Consider the following 15218-nt stretch of genomic DNA (forward strand, 5'->3'; position numbering starts at 1 on the left):
CCCGCTGCTCCTCCGGCTGTCACGTCCCGCCTCCCCGTGCCACTGAGCCGGCCGGCCCGACACGCTCTCAGAGCAAGGAACACAGAAGCTTCCTGCAGCTAACCGGGGTTCTAACGCTATCCAGAGAAACAGCGAGGACATTAGCCAAGGCTTGCCTTGTTTTTTCAGTAGCACATCTGGGCCATTTGGCATCACCAGCCCCATAAAGCCTGAAGCCCAATTCACTGTTTTGGTTTAGAACAAGGTGATTTTTTTTTTATTATCATTTTTTTTCTTGGAAGTAGGAAAGATGAATCGGAAGCTTTAAAAAATCAAGAATCAAAATACAGTGACTCTGGAAGGCCTCAGCAGCGGAGAGCCAGGGTCCCTGGGCAGCGAGAGCGCCCGCGCGGCCCCGGCCTGCAGCCCTTGGAGTGCGCGCTGGGCTGGGCACCTCATTTCCAGCGGTGCCTGACGAGGGAGGATTCGTCGTTGACCAGCTCGGGGTCCCGGGCGCCGTGCCGACACCGCAGTGGGAGCAGCAGCAGTGTGATGAGGGTGAGGAGGATGGCCCCACACACGCTCATGAGCGCGTAGGAGATGATCCACAAGGTGGGCTCCTGCGGAGACTGGGCCGGGACGCAGCTGCTGGCCAAGTCGTCCGTCGAGAACGGCCCAGAGATTTCCGACACCGGAGCACCCGCGATTTCTGGGGAGACAGGAGGGGGAGAAGCTAGAGCTATGATGTGAGCCGTGCACCTGCAGCCTGGGACGCTGACGGCCCCGGGCTTAGCAAACCACAGTGAGAGCGGCCACGTGGGCACAGCAGGAGGCCTCTGTGTCTCTGCCACTCGGGGGGCCTGGTCCCCAAGAACAGGGAATGTCATGGGGCCTGGAAGCTGAGCTCACGCTCCGGCCAGGAGCACCTGTGGCTCCCTACACAGCTGTAAGGCCACACGGTGAGCCTGGTGTCACCACTGTGCCGGGCAGGTGACAAGGGCAGAGCAGGAAGAGCCGGACCGACTGCAGAAGCCGCTGTGACCCTGCCTGGACCGCGGGCCTCTTCCCTGGCAGGCTGGCAGGCTGGCCAAGGTCACGGCGGCTTCCATGATCGGCCATGTTTAACTTCACAGATGAATGTTTGGGGCCAAAAAGTCACAGCACTCAGCATTTGAGTTTTCTGAAGAGTCCAGCGCCGGCCAAGCAGGTGCTTCCCAGCTGTGCACGACAGGATGTCGGCTCCGCAGGGGTACACCTTCCTGCTCCCGCAGGGAACAGCCGCCAACAAGCTCCTGCCAGCGCCCGGGAACACAGAATGCTGCCCTCACGTAGCTGGAGCCCAGGTGCCCAGCGCTGCGGTCAGCAAATGAGATCCAAGAGCTAAATCCGCCCGCCGCCACCTCTGGGAAACCTCGGCTTCTGGGGACACAGCCGGGTCCCTCTGTTCACACACTGCTGTGGCAGGGGTGGGATGCGGCCCAGGCCACTGCTTGCAGAGCCCAGAGCCCGGGTTCCCGGCCCCCAAGGGGGACAGTCAGCCATCCCTGGCCTACAGCATGAAGTATTTAACACACGCCATGGGTGACTACGAACACCCTGCTTTCTGGCTATCAGGCGACACCAGTAGGGTAGAAAATTTTTAAGCAACTAAAAACCCGCTCATCGGTTCACCCGCTGCACAGAGTCAGCTGTGGGCCCCGTGCTCGCTCCGTTGGTGCCGCAAAGCCGGCCCTGTGCTCGCTCCGTCGACGCTGCAAAGCCGGCACGGACAAAGTCCCCGGCCGGGCCCGTCACTGTGCCTGCACTGCGCACAGGACTCGCCGATCTCTGCATGTCGTTCGATGCTCAGCCACGCCGCTTTGATGCCAAAGCACACAGGCCCTGGACACATCCCCTGGGCTCTCCAGTCTCCCGTCTGCGGCCACTGAGGTGGCTTCCGGCGGCGTCCCACTGGCGAAAGCTGGGCGAGGAACAGCTTTGTTTCCTTCCCAGATCTTTGCTCGTAGTCTCGAGAAAGGGCTGCTGAGAGGAAACCATGGGCCGAGCGAGGCTCACGTCCAAGTCCTACAGACACCCAGAGGAGGACCACACCTGCCCCTGCCCCTGCGGCGCCCACTTCCTGCCGGCAGCCGCCCTCACCCTGGACTGCGGCCCTCACCCTGGGCTGCGGCCCTCTCCCTGGGCTGCGGCCCTCACCCTGGGCTGCGGCCCTCACCCTGGACTGCGGCCCTCACCCTGGACTGCGGCCCTCTCCCTGGGCTGCGGCCCTCACCCTGGACTGCGGCCCTCACCCTGGGCTGTGGCCCTCACCCTGGGACTGCGGCCCTCACCCTGGGCTGCGGCCCTCACCCTGGACTGCGGCCCTCACCCTGGACTGTGGCCCTCACCGTGGGACTGTGGCCCTCTCCCTGGGCTGCGGCCCTCTCCCTGGGCTGTGGCCCTCACCCTGGGCTGTGGCCCTCACCCTGGGCTGCGGCCCTCTCCCTGGGCTGCGGCCCTCTCCCTGGGATGCGGCCCTCACCCTGGGCTGCGGCCCTCTCCCTGGGCTGCGGCCCTCTCCCTGGGCTGCGGCCCTCACCCTGGGCTGCGGCCCTCACCCTGGACTGCGGCCCTCACCCTGGGACTGCGGCCCTCTCCCTGGACTGCGGCCCTCACCCTGGACTGCGGCCCTCTCCCTGGACTGCGGCCCTCACCCTGGACCGCGGCCCTCACCCTGGGCCGCGGCCCTCTCCCTGGGCCGCGGCCCTCACCCTGGGCCGCGGCCCTCACCCTGGGCTGCGGCCCTCACCCTGGGCTGCGCTCTCTACAGCTCTCAGGTCACTAACAGGGCCTGTGCCGCCCTCGCCCGGCCGTTTCTACCTCCACCACGCTGCCTGTCTCTTCCCCACCGGTGAAGAAGCATCTTTGAGATGGCCCAGACTTCCCCCACGCGTGAATGTCTTTCCACGGGAGGTCATGTGTCTTTTTAACCGATACGACGGTGAAGGGGAAACACGCGTGGGACAGACAATGGCGGCCCCGCTACAGAGAGCCCGGGGCAGCTGAGGGCGACTCGAAGGCGTGGTGTCCAGCCAAGATCAACCTTCCCACCTGCAACAACCAAGTGTTGCATGAAACAGACGGCAACGATGCCCCCAAGATGCTAAAACCAGGAAGGGCAGACGCCAGGCCTGAGAGCTGGGACGGAAACCCAGGGCCCCGGGCCTCAGGGATGGGGCTCAGGCAGAGCCGTGGTGTCCCCGGGGAGATGGGGACAAGTCCAGGAAGTCACTGCTCGACATGCAGGGTGGTGACGCAGAGGGCACAGCTGCAGCGGGAGAGACTCGGGGGTCCCGAGGCCTCCCATGAACCTTCCCGTGAGCGGAGCGGCCTCTGGACCCCGGGGTCTGCATCCGAGGAGTGAACCAATGGCTGAACGCACTTGAAAGAAGAAAACTGTGTGGGGCCTGAACAGGTGCAACCTTTTCATCCTCATTAACCCCGGACGATGCAGGCTAAGAGCTGCTAGCCCAGCGCTATGTGTATCAGCCTCCCGGAGCTGAGGTAAAGTCTACAGGGAGGAGTGTGGGCTCCGTGCACTTGCGATGCTATTTTCCAGAAGGCTCTTGAGGCCCCGCAGATTCTGGTACCCAGGCTGGGTCCCGAGGATGCTGAGTGATGACTTCCCACCAGAGAATCGGGAAGACCGGCGGAGGCAGCGCCGGGAAGGGTGGAGGGCAAACACCTGGAACTCACGCAGGGCGAGGGTACTGCCTGCTCCCACTGGCTCCTGTCCACCCTGTGTCCCAGAGTGAGGAGGGGACAGCCACCAGCCCCCAACAACTTACAGGGCATCCCCCAGAGAGCCAAGAAGAGTCTCGTCTCTCTTATGGGAAAAACCAGCCCCAGGTGAAACCCTGCCCTGACTCCAGCGAGACTGGAAGCATCAGGCTGTTCCTGACCCACCCGGCCATCACCGAGATGAGCACGAGCCCCCAGGCCCCACCAGGTCGCGTCACAGAGCCGGGCGTCCCAGGGACGACTCCCCGGCGGCTCAGCTGGACACCGCGGACTGGGCGCTCACAAGCTGCCAGTGTTGACTGCTCACACGACCACAGAGGGAGGACATCCATGAAGCCGGGAGGCCGGGAAAGTCCCCAGCAGCCACAGGTCCACACCTGTAACCACAGGTCCGCACCAGCAACCACAGGTCCGCACCTGTACCACAGGTCCACACCTGTACCTGTACCACAGGACCACACCTGTACACAGGTCCACACCTGTACCTGTACCACAGGTCCACACCTGTAACCACAGGTCCGCACCAGCAACCACAGGTCCGCACCTGTACCACAGGTCCACACCTGTACACAGGACCACACCTGTACACAGGACCACACCTGTAACCACAGCTCCACACCTGTACCTGTACCACAGGACCACACCTGTACACAGGACCACACCTGTACCACAGGACCACACCTGTACCTGTACCACAGGTCCACACCTGTAACCACAGGTCCACACCTGTACCACAGGTCCACACCTGTACCACAGGTCCACACCTGTACACAGGACCACACCTGTAACCACAGGTCCACACCTGTACCTGTACCACAGGACCACACCTGTACACAGGACCACACCTGTACCTGTACCACAGGACCACACCTGTACCACAGGTCCACACCTGTACACAGGACCACAACTGTACCTGTACCACAGGACCACACCTGTACACAGGACCACACCTGTACCACAGGTCCACACCTGTACCTGTACCACAGGACCACACCTGTACACAGGACCACACCTGTACCACAGGTCCACACCTGTACCTGTACCACAGGACCACACCTGTACACAGGACCACACCTGTACCACAGGTCCACACCTGTACCTGTACCACAGGACCACACCTGTACACAGGACCACACCTGTACCACAGGACCACACCTGTACCTGTACCACAGGACCACACCTGTACACAGGACCACACCTGTACCACAGGTCCACACCTGTACCACAGGTCCACACCTGTACACAGGACCACACCTGTACCTGTACCACAGGACCACACCTGTACACAGGACCACACCTGTACCACAGGTCCACACCTGTACCACAGGACCACACCTGTACACAGGACCACACCTGTACCACAGGTCCACACCTGTACCTGTACCACAGGACCACACCTGTACCACAGGTCCACACCTGTACCTGTACCACAGGACCACACCTGTACACAGGACCACACCTGTACCACAGGACCACACCTGTACCACAGGTCCACACCTGTACCTGTACCACAGGACCACACCTGTACACAGGACCACACCTGTACCACAGGACCACACCTGTACCTGTACCACAGGACCACACCTGTACACAGGACCACACCTGTACCACAGGTCCACACCTGTACCTGTACCACAGGACCACACCTGTACACAGGACCACACCTGTACCACAGGACCACACCTGTACCTGTACCACAGGACCACACCTGTACACAGGTCCACACCTGTACACAGGTCCACACCTGTACACAGGACCACACCTGTAACCACAGGTCCACACCTGTACCTGTACCACAGGTCCACACCTGTACACAGGACCACACCTGTACCACAGGTCCACACCTGTACACAGGACCACACCTGTAACCACAGCTCCACACCTGTACCTGTACCACAGGTCCACACCTGTACACAGGACCACACCTGTACACAAGTCCACACCTGTACACAGGACCACACCAGTACCACAGGTCCACACCTGGCAGCCACAGGTGTGCACCCAGCAACCACAGCTTTCTAAAATGAAGAAACGCCGTTCGCAGCCCCGGGGAAGCCGGGAGAACTCTTTCCTGGTGGACGCGCACTGCAGAGGCTCCTGGAAGCGGGGCAAGGAGCACACTGGGCGGCACGTGGGGCCGCACGGGCGCTGAGCACCAGGAGCGGGGATCACCCAGGCAGCGTTCAGCTCTTCACTGACAGCCTTAGCCATCAGAAGAGGGAATGGACCCACTGACGCGGAATAACAGCGGCGCTTGGGCGATTTACAACACGCTCGTCAGTAAGGCGTGTGGAGAGCGGCCCAGCTCTGCACGGCTCTCGGGCCATGGGAGCTGGTGGCCTGTGGCAAACCCGACGGCAGCTGACAGCCTCCCAGAGAAGACTCACGGCCCGTGAGCCAGCCACACCGATGTGAAACAGGCAGGAAAAGAGGCAAAGGGGAGATGGCGACCGGTGAGACGGAGAACACAGGCCGAAGTCCCCGGAGTGAACATCCCGAGGTCCCAAACCCGCAACTTTTTCAGCGTCAACCTGGCGGCGCAGCTGGATGCTGCCACGTGTGACACAAGGTGACGCAGTGGAAGGGAGGCTCGCAAAAAAAAAAAGAAACAAAAAAACCCCAACAAGTGAACCTGGGCAGGGCCACCCCAGCCCCCCAGCCTGCGTGCACAAAGTGTGAACCAAGAGGAATTCTGTGTTTAGATTTGGGCACCATCTCCAACACCTCATTACCTAGATGCAAATATCCCAAAATTAAAAAAAAAAAATCCCAAAGCTGACAAAGTCCTGGTCCCAAGTCTCCCGATGAGGCCTCCTCGGCCTGTGGCGAGACGGCAGACTTAATCCTAAGTCGTCTGCACCAGGGGTCAGCATTTTATTACTGCCACATAGTCTGGATCTGGCCTGATGACTTGGACTGCTGATCTTGGTCTAAGTGTCCCGAGGTTGTTAAGTGAGATAATAAGTAGGGCCAGGGGCCAGCGCGGTGGTGTAGCGGGTAAAGTCACCGCCTGCAGTGCCGGCATCCCATATGGTTACTGGTTCAAGTCCCAGCTGGTCGTCTTCCGATCCAGTTCTCTGCTATGGCCTGGGAGAGCAGTGGAAGATGGCCCAAGTCCTTGGGCCCCTGCACCCACGTGGGAGACCCAGAGGAAGCTCCTGGCTTCAGATTGGCACAGCTCCAGTTGTTGTGGCCAATTGGGGAGTGAACCAGCAGATGGAAGACCTCTCTCTCTCTCTCTCTCTCTCTCTCTCTCTCTCTGCCTCTCCTTCTCTCTCTGTAACTCCGACTTTCAAATAAATAAATAAATCTTAAAAAAAAGAAAGATAACAAGTAGGGCCTGCCTATATCCTTTTAAGGTAACGACTTCAACATGTTGAAAGGATGGGAAAAGATGCATCCGGTTAACGCGCGTAGTAGTCGCTTTCCATTATTATCACAGAACGCCCAAGGCCGGCTAACAGGTCTGCAGGTGCGAGGCCTAGGACTCCTCTGGCGATGGCACTTTCTGGAAGAATCTCGAGGCAGCACAAGCAACACAGAGCCTGTTTGTGTCTCTGTCCCTCACCATTTTTTTTTTTTTTTAAAGGCAGCAGGGAGCGCTGGAAGGTGGGGATATGGAGTAGGGCTGGAGGTCAAGCACTTAGATGGTTTTTTTTTTAATTATCTATTGATTTGAAAGGGAGACACACACACACTCAGAGAGAGAGAGAGAGAGAGAGAGAGAGAGAGAGAGAGAGAATGAGAATATTTAATCTGCTGGTTCACTCCCTAAATGGCCACAATGCCTGGAATGCGGCCAGTCTAAAGCCAGGAGCTTCTTCCAGGTCTCCCACGTGGGTGCAGGTCCCAGGCACTTGGGCCATCTTCTACTGCTTTCCCAGGTGCATTGTCAGAGAGCTGGATCAGAAGTGGGGTAGCCGGGACTTGAACCAGCACCACCTGCTACACCACAGCATACCAGCCCTCATCTTATGCAGCCCCTGGGGTCAGTCACAGGGGCCATACTGCCACCTGACCTAACCTCTCCACTTTCCAACAGCCGGGCCTTACTGTCCTTCATGTACGACCTTGGGGAGTGAACCCCTGGTGAGCCTGGGGTGTAAGTCACAAACCCACAGCGGTGCTAACGGGAAGGACCCAGAGGGACTGCATGGGTGTCAGACACAGACTGAGCGGACAGTGTCCCCAGGGGCAGCGATGCCAGCCTCGCAAGGGCAGAGCGCTCTTCTCACACCCAGGCTCCACCCGAAACGCTGTGCACCTAACAACAGCGTTTCTGCCTACAACAAAGGATGAGGGAAGTGAGAGAAACACAGGAGTCGGCCTTCAGCATCCCACGCTCAACAGCAGAGCGAGCAGGGCAAGCAGCCACGACACGGGGCACCTGAGCCATGCTGCCGCCCCCCGCGCTGATGGACGGTCCCCCGCCACAGCAGGCCGCGGGAGGGGTCCTCAAACCTCCACGGAAATGTTACCCACGAACAATGCGTGGATTGAAACTCCTTCCCCAGCGGAACAAACCATCTCTCCACTCGGCGCTGTGACAGGTTTTGTGCAGCACCCTCGGGCATCCCTCAGGAACACACAGCATGTTCAACAAGAGACTATATTCCGGGGCAGCCGCTGTGGCGTAGCGGGTTAATCTTCTGCCTGCAGTGCCAGCATCCCATATGGGCACTGGTTCGAATCTTGGCTGCTCCACTTCCGATCCAGCTCTCTGCTATGGCCTGGGAAAGCAGTAGAAGATGGCCCAGGTCCTTGGGCCCCTGCACTCACATGGGAGACCCGGAGGAAGCTCCTGGCTCCTGGCTCCTGGCTTTGGATCGGCCCAGCTCCGGCCATTGCAGTCAACTGGGGAGTGAACCAGCTGATGGAAGACCTCTCTTTCTCTAACTCTACCTCTCAAATAAATAAAAATCTTAAAAAATACATGAACTATTGCCACACAAAGCAGCCCGGATAAATCTCAACAGGAAGGACCACATGCTGTGCACGCCAAGTGGGAACTCGGCGCTGGTGACAGAAGGCACACAGGCATCTCCCGGGCTGCAGAGGGGTGCAGAGGGGTGTGGAGGGGTGCGGGGCTGGAGGCAGGAGCAGCGAGCCACAGAGGAGGGCAGCAGCTGGCTTGGGGGACGGTGTCCAGAGCACCAATGGACCAGGCCGTACCTTGCCAACATGCACCGTCGACCTGATGCCAATTAACAATCAAAAGAACGTGGCAGAGAGGTAAGCATGTGCAAGAAGACACAGGCGTGCGATGGCCTTCGGTGAGGAAGAAAGCCGGTTTCCTCCAGGCTGGGCCCACAGGAATGGAGCGCAGGGCTGGTCTTCGCGTCGGACGTTCAAGTCCACCCACGCTTCGTCAGACGCGCTCTGTGTGGTGTGTGTGTAAAGCCAACAGCACAAACCCACACGACCTGGGTTTCTCGGTCGGTGCACAGGAATCGCCGCTCTGACCAGGAGAGCTGCGTGTGCCGTGTAAAGTTGCGGGAAGACACTCGTCTTTGTCGCAGCCGAGGTGTTGCCCGGAAACACCCAGGCTCTCACGTTTGCTTAGGAGCCGCTGAGCCTAAATAAGAGGACTTCAGACGCCCCCGGGGAGGCCTCCCCAGGCACGGCCCCGCTGGCGCTCAGCACGGCCACGGCACCGCCACCGACTGTGCTCCCAGGGCAGCCTTCGGCTTCTTCGTGGGCTCGTTTATGCAAGTCCACGGCACACACCGGGGGCGGAGGCAGGGACCGGGGCTTCCGGCCTTCAGGCCTTGGCTCCCTCCTGTGACCGCGCGATCCTGGCCGAGTGCCTTCCTGCCCCTCAGCTCGCTCATCTGTACAGTGGGGGCATCCACAGCGTCCACAGGCCACAGTCGTGGAGGGAGGAGAGCCAAGGTAACAGATGCTAAGGCTTATGTTGAAAAAGAAAATCCAGGGGCCGGCGCTGTGGCCTAGGGGGCTAAGCGCCTGCCTGCAGCACTGGCATCCCATAAGGGCGCCGGTTCGAGTCCTGGCTGCTCCACTTCTGATCCAGCTCTCTGCTGTGGCCTGGGAAAGCAGTGGAAGATGGCCCAAGTGCTTGGGCCCCTGCATGTGCGTGGGAGACCTGGAAGAAGCTCCTGGCTCCTGGCTTCGGATTGGTGTGGCTCCAGTCATTGCAGCCATGTGGGGAGTGGACCAGGGAATGGAAGCCCCCCCCCCCCCCCCGGTCTATAACTCTACCTCTCAAATAAATAAATAAAATCTTTAGAAAACAAAACCACCCAATTTCGATCCTGCTAGGTGCACGGGATTGGGCCTTCATATCGTTCCTGGGGTGAGGTCAGTGCTATGGACATGTGCACTGTCAGTTTATGGCTATTTTTAATTCTTTGATCAATGTCTCATAAAATTTTAATTGTGTGTTTTCTCTGTGTTGTTCCCCAAAAGTCAGAGCTGGGAGGAGAAGGAGTGCCTGTGGCAGAGACAGCATTTCACGGGGCCCAAAGCGATCACCATCTTGTCTACTTCTCCACAGCAGACCAAATCAAGCAAACGCTCCCTCCGGACCGCGTCTTTGAGCTGCCAAGCTCTCTGAGCCGGCCTGGCTTACTCCGAAGAACGTTCTGGACTTACAGGACAGGGGTCTGGACCCAGGGCCAGCTCCGTCTCAGCTGTGTGGAAACCACTGAGCATCGGGGCCGCGGCGGCCTCTGCCACAGAAGACAGAGCAGCCGGATGTGGGTCTTGGGGCGCCGGGCGGTGGCACCTTTGGTTATACGCCCCGCGGGTGGCGGAGGCGTGTCCCCGAGACGCTGCTCTGAACAGCCAGCTCGTCTATTTTTAAACATGAGCCGCACCAGAAGATCTACTTTAAACCCGAGGCAAGACAAATTCACAGCAAAGCGAACGGCACAGTCCACGGTGTGTCTCAAGTTGTGCAAGCTGAAGCCACGCGGCTCTGGGTGCTAAATGTCTCCTTCTATAAAAAGAGGATGGGTGGCATTTCAGGACTTTTGGATACATTCAGAAAACAAGGAGTTGCTGACTTCAACACTCTGTCAGTTTCCTACCCACAGAGCACCTGGCCCGGGCGCCACCCAGGAGCTGGCAAGGGCTTGGCCCCAGCACCTGTTCCAGGTGTGTGCTAGGGACCCGGGAGGGCCGGCCCCAGGCCACACCCTCGACCCCCGCCTTCTTTGTCTGGCTCTGCTTGGGGAGTGCAATGGCGACTTCCAGCCGGGGTTGGGGGCAGGTTGAGGAGAGGCAGGGACAGAGTAAGAGAGACATCCGGGACTTCTCCAAAATACGCATCACTCCCCACCCACCACCTTTCTGACCCTGGCTGAGAAGGGAGTGACGGCGCTGGCCACTCAAGTTCCGCAAAGGTTACACTGAGTGAGGGGCTCCACCCACTGCTCCCTGACCCCACCCCCCGAAGCTCAGGGTCACCCAACAAACACAACTAATTATGAAACCAAAACGAACTCACAATTGACAAGTACGCAGGTGAGCTCAGAGCCACTCCTCCCCAGAAACAGGCCATCGCACTGAGACCGCTCTGCCCCGGCGGGGTGGGGGACTCGGCCAGGAGCACCAAGGCATGGGTGCTGGGGCCGGGATCCTCTGAGAGCCCAGCTCACCGATACAGGAAACCAGGAAAAACTGACCAGCAAGGGAGCCTGACTGCCCCAGGACTGAGAGAGGACAAGACAGGATCTCTCGCAAGAAATGGAGTCCCCCGGTCCCCAACTCCAGCTCAGATGGACTCCGAATTCACACAAGGAGGCAAGAAATCCTAATGGTTTCACAGTGAAGGCACTGGGCAGAAACAAAGGCAAAACACAGTTACTGACCGCTCACGACAAAAGAATCACCATGCAGACGGGATAAAGTGTGGGATGGGCAAACAGCGAGCAGATACAAACAAGGTGAGCGCCCCGGCGCCCCAGCGGTGCGCAGAGGGGTCACGCGCTCTCTCCCACGCCCAGAAGACTTGGAAAGCAGCCACAGGCTGAAGTAGGTCAGGGGAAGGGAACCGAAGAAAGCGAAGCAATTTTTTGCAAAAAGACTATTGAGGGGCTGGCGCTGTGGCGCGGTCGGTTAATCCTCCGCCTGCAGCGCCGCCATCCCATATAGGCACCGGTTCAAGTCCCGGCTGCTCCACTTTTGATCCAGCTCTCTGCTTAGGCCTGGGAAGGCAGTGGAGGATGGCCCACGCTGGGAGATGCAGAAGAAGCTCCTGGCTCCTGGCTTTGGATCAACCCAGCTCCGGCCATTTGAGGAGTGAACCTGCGGAAGGAAGACCTTTGTCTCTGCCTCTCCCTCTCACTGTCTGTAACTCTACGTCTCAAGTAAATAAATAAAAACTTTTAAAAGAAGACTAATGAGAGGGGATTAATGCTACAAGATGTATCAATGAGTCCCTCACAAACGCTCGCTGGAACTTGGTGCACAATGATTGTGTGGCTCCGATTAAGGAAGGAGAGATGGGTTATTCAACGCGAGCTGCAGGAACAGTGGGCTGGTCACTGTGGGTACAAGTTGGATGCATACATTCTAGGCAAGGTAAACCAAACAAGAATCGGACTAAATCACCAAATAATCACTAATCACTAATCACCACTTAAAATGTGACAGTAAACCCAAGAGAGTCAGAGCCAAAGACTGAAATATTTAAATACACTAAAGTAAGCATTTGTACAAAAATGCATCATAAGCAACATTTTAAAAATTTATGAGATGCAAGTCACGGGGTTTTTGCTCCAGACAAACGACTGCTTACTCCATTATATCAGGAGCTCCTAGAGATCAATGCAAAAACCCAAACCCAACAGGAACACTTGCTGGGGAACAGCGCGTGGCCTGCGTCTGTGGAAGGCGCACCTGGCCGACTGCAGAGCTGAGCGGCCACGTTACATCGGTGGCACAGGGCATCGGACGGTGCTGGGCGCCGAGGAACAGCGAGGGGGACATTCGCTGCCCGAGTAAGACTCCGTGCCCCTGGGGACCCCTGCACCTTGGGACTGTCCTCTTCACCCCAGCGTCCCGCAAACAGCGAAGCCCCCACTGCTCCCGGCTGCACTGGTTAAACCCCCTCGGCAGGAAATCCCGTCTCCAGGAAACAGCACGTTTTACGGTGAACGGATCGGTCCCCGAGGATGACAAACCCCTGGGGAACTGGCCCTCGGGGCCTCGGCCTCCACCCGGCCGTGGGCGCAGTGTCCCTGCTCGCCCCATGTGCAAATCTCTCATCTTCCCCACTTCCTTCACCTGCGGGACGCCGTCCCTCTGTTGGGCTAAGCTGACACCGCCGTGCTGGACACAGCAAGAACTCGGCACAGGATATGAATGGACAGTTTCCAGAAAACACAAACGACTGAGATGTCGGAACAGAAATTCCACCTCACTCCCCGAAAGTAGCGCAGCTCAAGCAACAGCGCGAGATTCCTAAAAGCTGGAGACGGCCACGTTGGCCAGGCTGGTGACGCTCGGTCACAGTCACTCGCAGGGTGCTGGGACAGCCAGGCCCGGTGGGCGTGGCCTCTACAAAAGGCAACATTTATCAGCATCCCGCGTGCTCAGCCCTGTCGCTCAGCCACGCGAGTTCCAGCCGTTTGGTGTGGAGGTTTGCTTCCACCCGCGTGGATGCGCAGGTATCAACCATGGCTATTGTCGCAAGCATTGTTGTCGAAATACAAGATTGGAAACAACGTAAATGTCTGACAATAAGGAACCACTTAAATCAACTACAGAACATCTGGGGGCTAGAACAGGCGTCTCAAAAAAACCAATAAGGAAGCACTTTAGTAATGATTGGATTGCTTCTCTGGGAGTTGGCACCTTTTATTGCACCTTTTGGATTTTACGTGGCCATTTCGATTACATAAAATAAAGGAAGTCCTAGGCACACCGACATTATTGCAGGCCACTATGGAAAAGCAAGCCGGTACACTTGAAAAAAGGCAAAATGGAATTTCTGGATGTGAAAATAGGAAAATACAGTCAGTGCCACGGAAAATCACTGACTGGATTACGTGGTAGCGTGGACAGAGCCACACAGGGCACCGGGCAGCACAGAAGCCTCTGCAGCAAAGATAAAGAGAAGCAAACGTGAACGAGAAGTTCAGAGACTTCAGGAAATGCGAGAAATCTCAAGTGAATCTCCCAGGAGATGCGGGAGACAATGCAAAGAATGTACGCGCCAACGGTGGCTAAGGCAGGTGCTGAGGGTGGCCTAGGACTGATGACGACAGACAGGGATTGTCACACTCAGAGAGCACAGAGGGCACAGAGAGCAGGATGCAGAAATGAGCCACATGCAGGTGCCCTGTGGTGAAACGTCAGAACCCCGAAACCTGCAAATGCAGGCAGAGAGAGCACGGAGATCACGCCTACAGCTACGTCAGCGGGACCACCTGGGGTCTGGCCCCGCAAGGACACGGCCAGAGGACGGGGAGCTGACGTCTTCGTGGGCTAAGGGATCCGGTCCACCCTGAATGCCAAGTATGGAACTCCGCATCAAGAGGTGGAGCGAAATGAAACTTACTTTCATGGTCTTGTATAAAAGCAATCTAACGTACATTTTTCAGCAGAAAGAAAATTGCTATGTCCTGTCCAATGACTCAGCAATTTACTTCTTCAGTGCCCCGGCTGACTCCCGGCTGTCGTTACTCTGAGAAAATGACAGCTTTACACAGTGCTTCTATAATTACCGAATGATGCACTGCTCTAGGCCTATGAGTCGGCTGCTGTGACCCTTCTGGCCGGGCCTCCGGGTGGACTTCCCTACCGGCTTCTCCGCATACGGCCAATGGGGTTACCCAGCAGGGCCAGCGTAATGTACCAGGGACGGCGAGGCAGTGGATGGAGGGACTGGGCATCCGCTAATGCAGGCTTCGGAAAGCAACACTGCCACTACGGCAGGCACCGTGCTCAGGGTGACACAGGAGGGACAGGTGCACTTCAAACGTTTGTGGGAAAAAGAGAGAAAACAATCAGTAGGTCGGGCCGGCACTGTGGTGTAGTAGGCTAAGCTTCCACCTGCAGTGCCAGCATCCACATGGATGCCAGTTCAATCCCGGCTGCTCCACTTCCAATCCAGCTCTCTGCTATGGCCTGGGAAGCAGTGGAAGATGGCCCAAGTCCTTGGGCCCCTGCACCCACGTGGGAGACCTGGAAGAAGCTCCTGGTTCCTGATTAGCTTAGCTCTGGCCATTGCGGCCATTTGGGAAGCAAATTAGAGGATGGAAGACCTCTCTCTCTCTCTCTCTCTCTCTCTCTCTTTGTGCCTCTCCTTCTCTCTCTGCATAACTCTTTCAAATAAATAGATATGTCTTTAAAAAAAAAAGAAGGAAAAAACAGCTAAGACAGCAATATTGGGAGAACTGGGAAAACGTGAACAGGTCTAGCTATTACAGGATGTCAGGTAAATGTGGCTAGCTTTTTCAGGCGTAATGATGCTATGCGGTTTTACACGAGAT

The 15218-nt window shown here is 57.8% G+C and overlaps 1 protein-coding gene across 1 annotated transcript in view; it reads right to left on the minus strand.

Moving 5' to 3' along the window:
* Positions 1 to 223: 223 nt before the first annotated feature.
* The window catches only part of BACE2 (beta-secretase 2), a 77977-nt gene continuing 62982 nt past the window's right edge, over positions 224 to 15218 (minus strand). Inside the window, exon 9 of the mRNA XM_062175172.1 lies at positions 224 to 688. Coding sequence (XP_062031156.1) covers positions 435 to 688 — 254 coding nt within the window. The 3' untranslated portion in view covers positions 224 to 434. The remainder of the gene's footprint in view (positions 689 to 15218) is intronic.

Source organism: Lepus europaeus, chromosome 2 (assembly GCF_033115175.1).
Source record: "Lepus europaeus isolate LE1 chromosome 2, mLepTim1.pri, whole genome shotgun sequence".
NCBI lineage: Eukaryota > Metazoa > Chordata > Mammalia > Lagomorpha > Leporidae > Lepus > Lepus europaeus.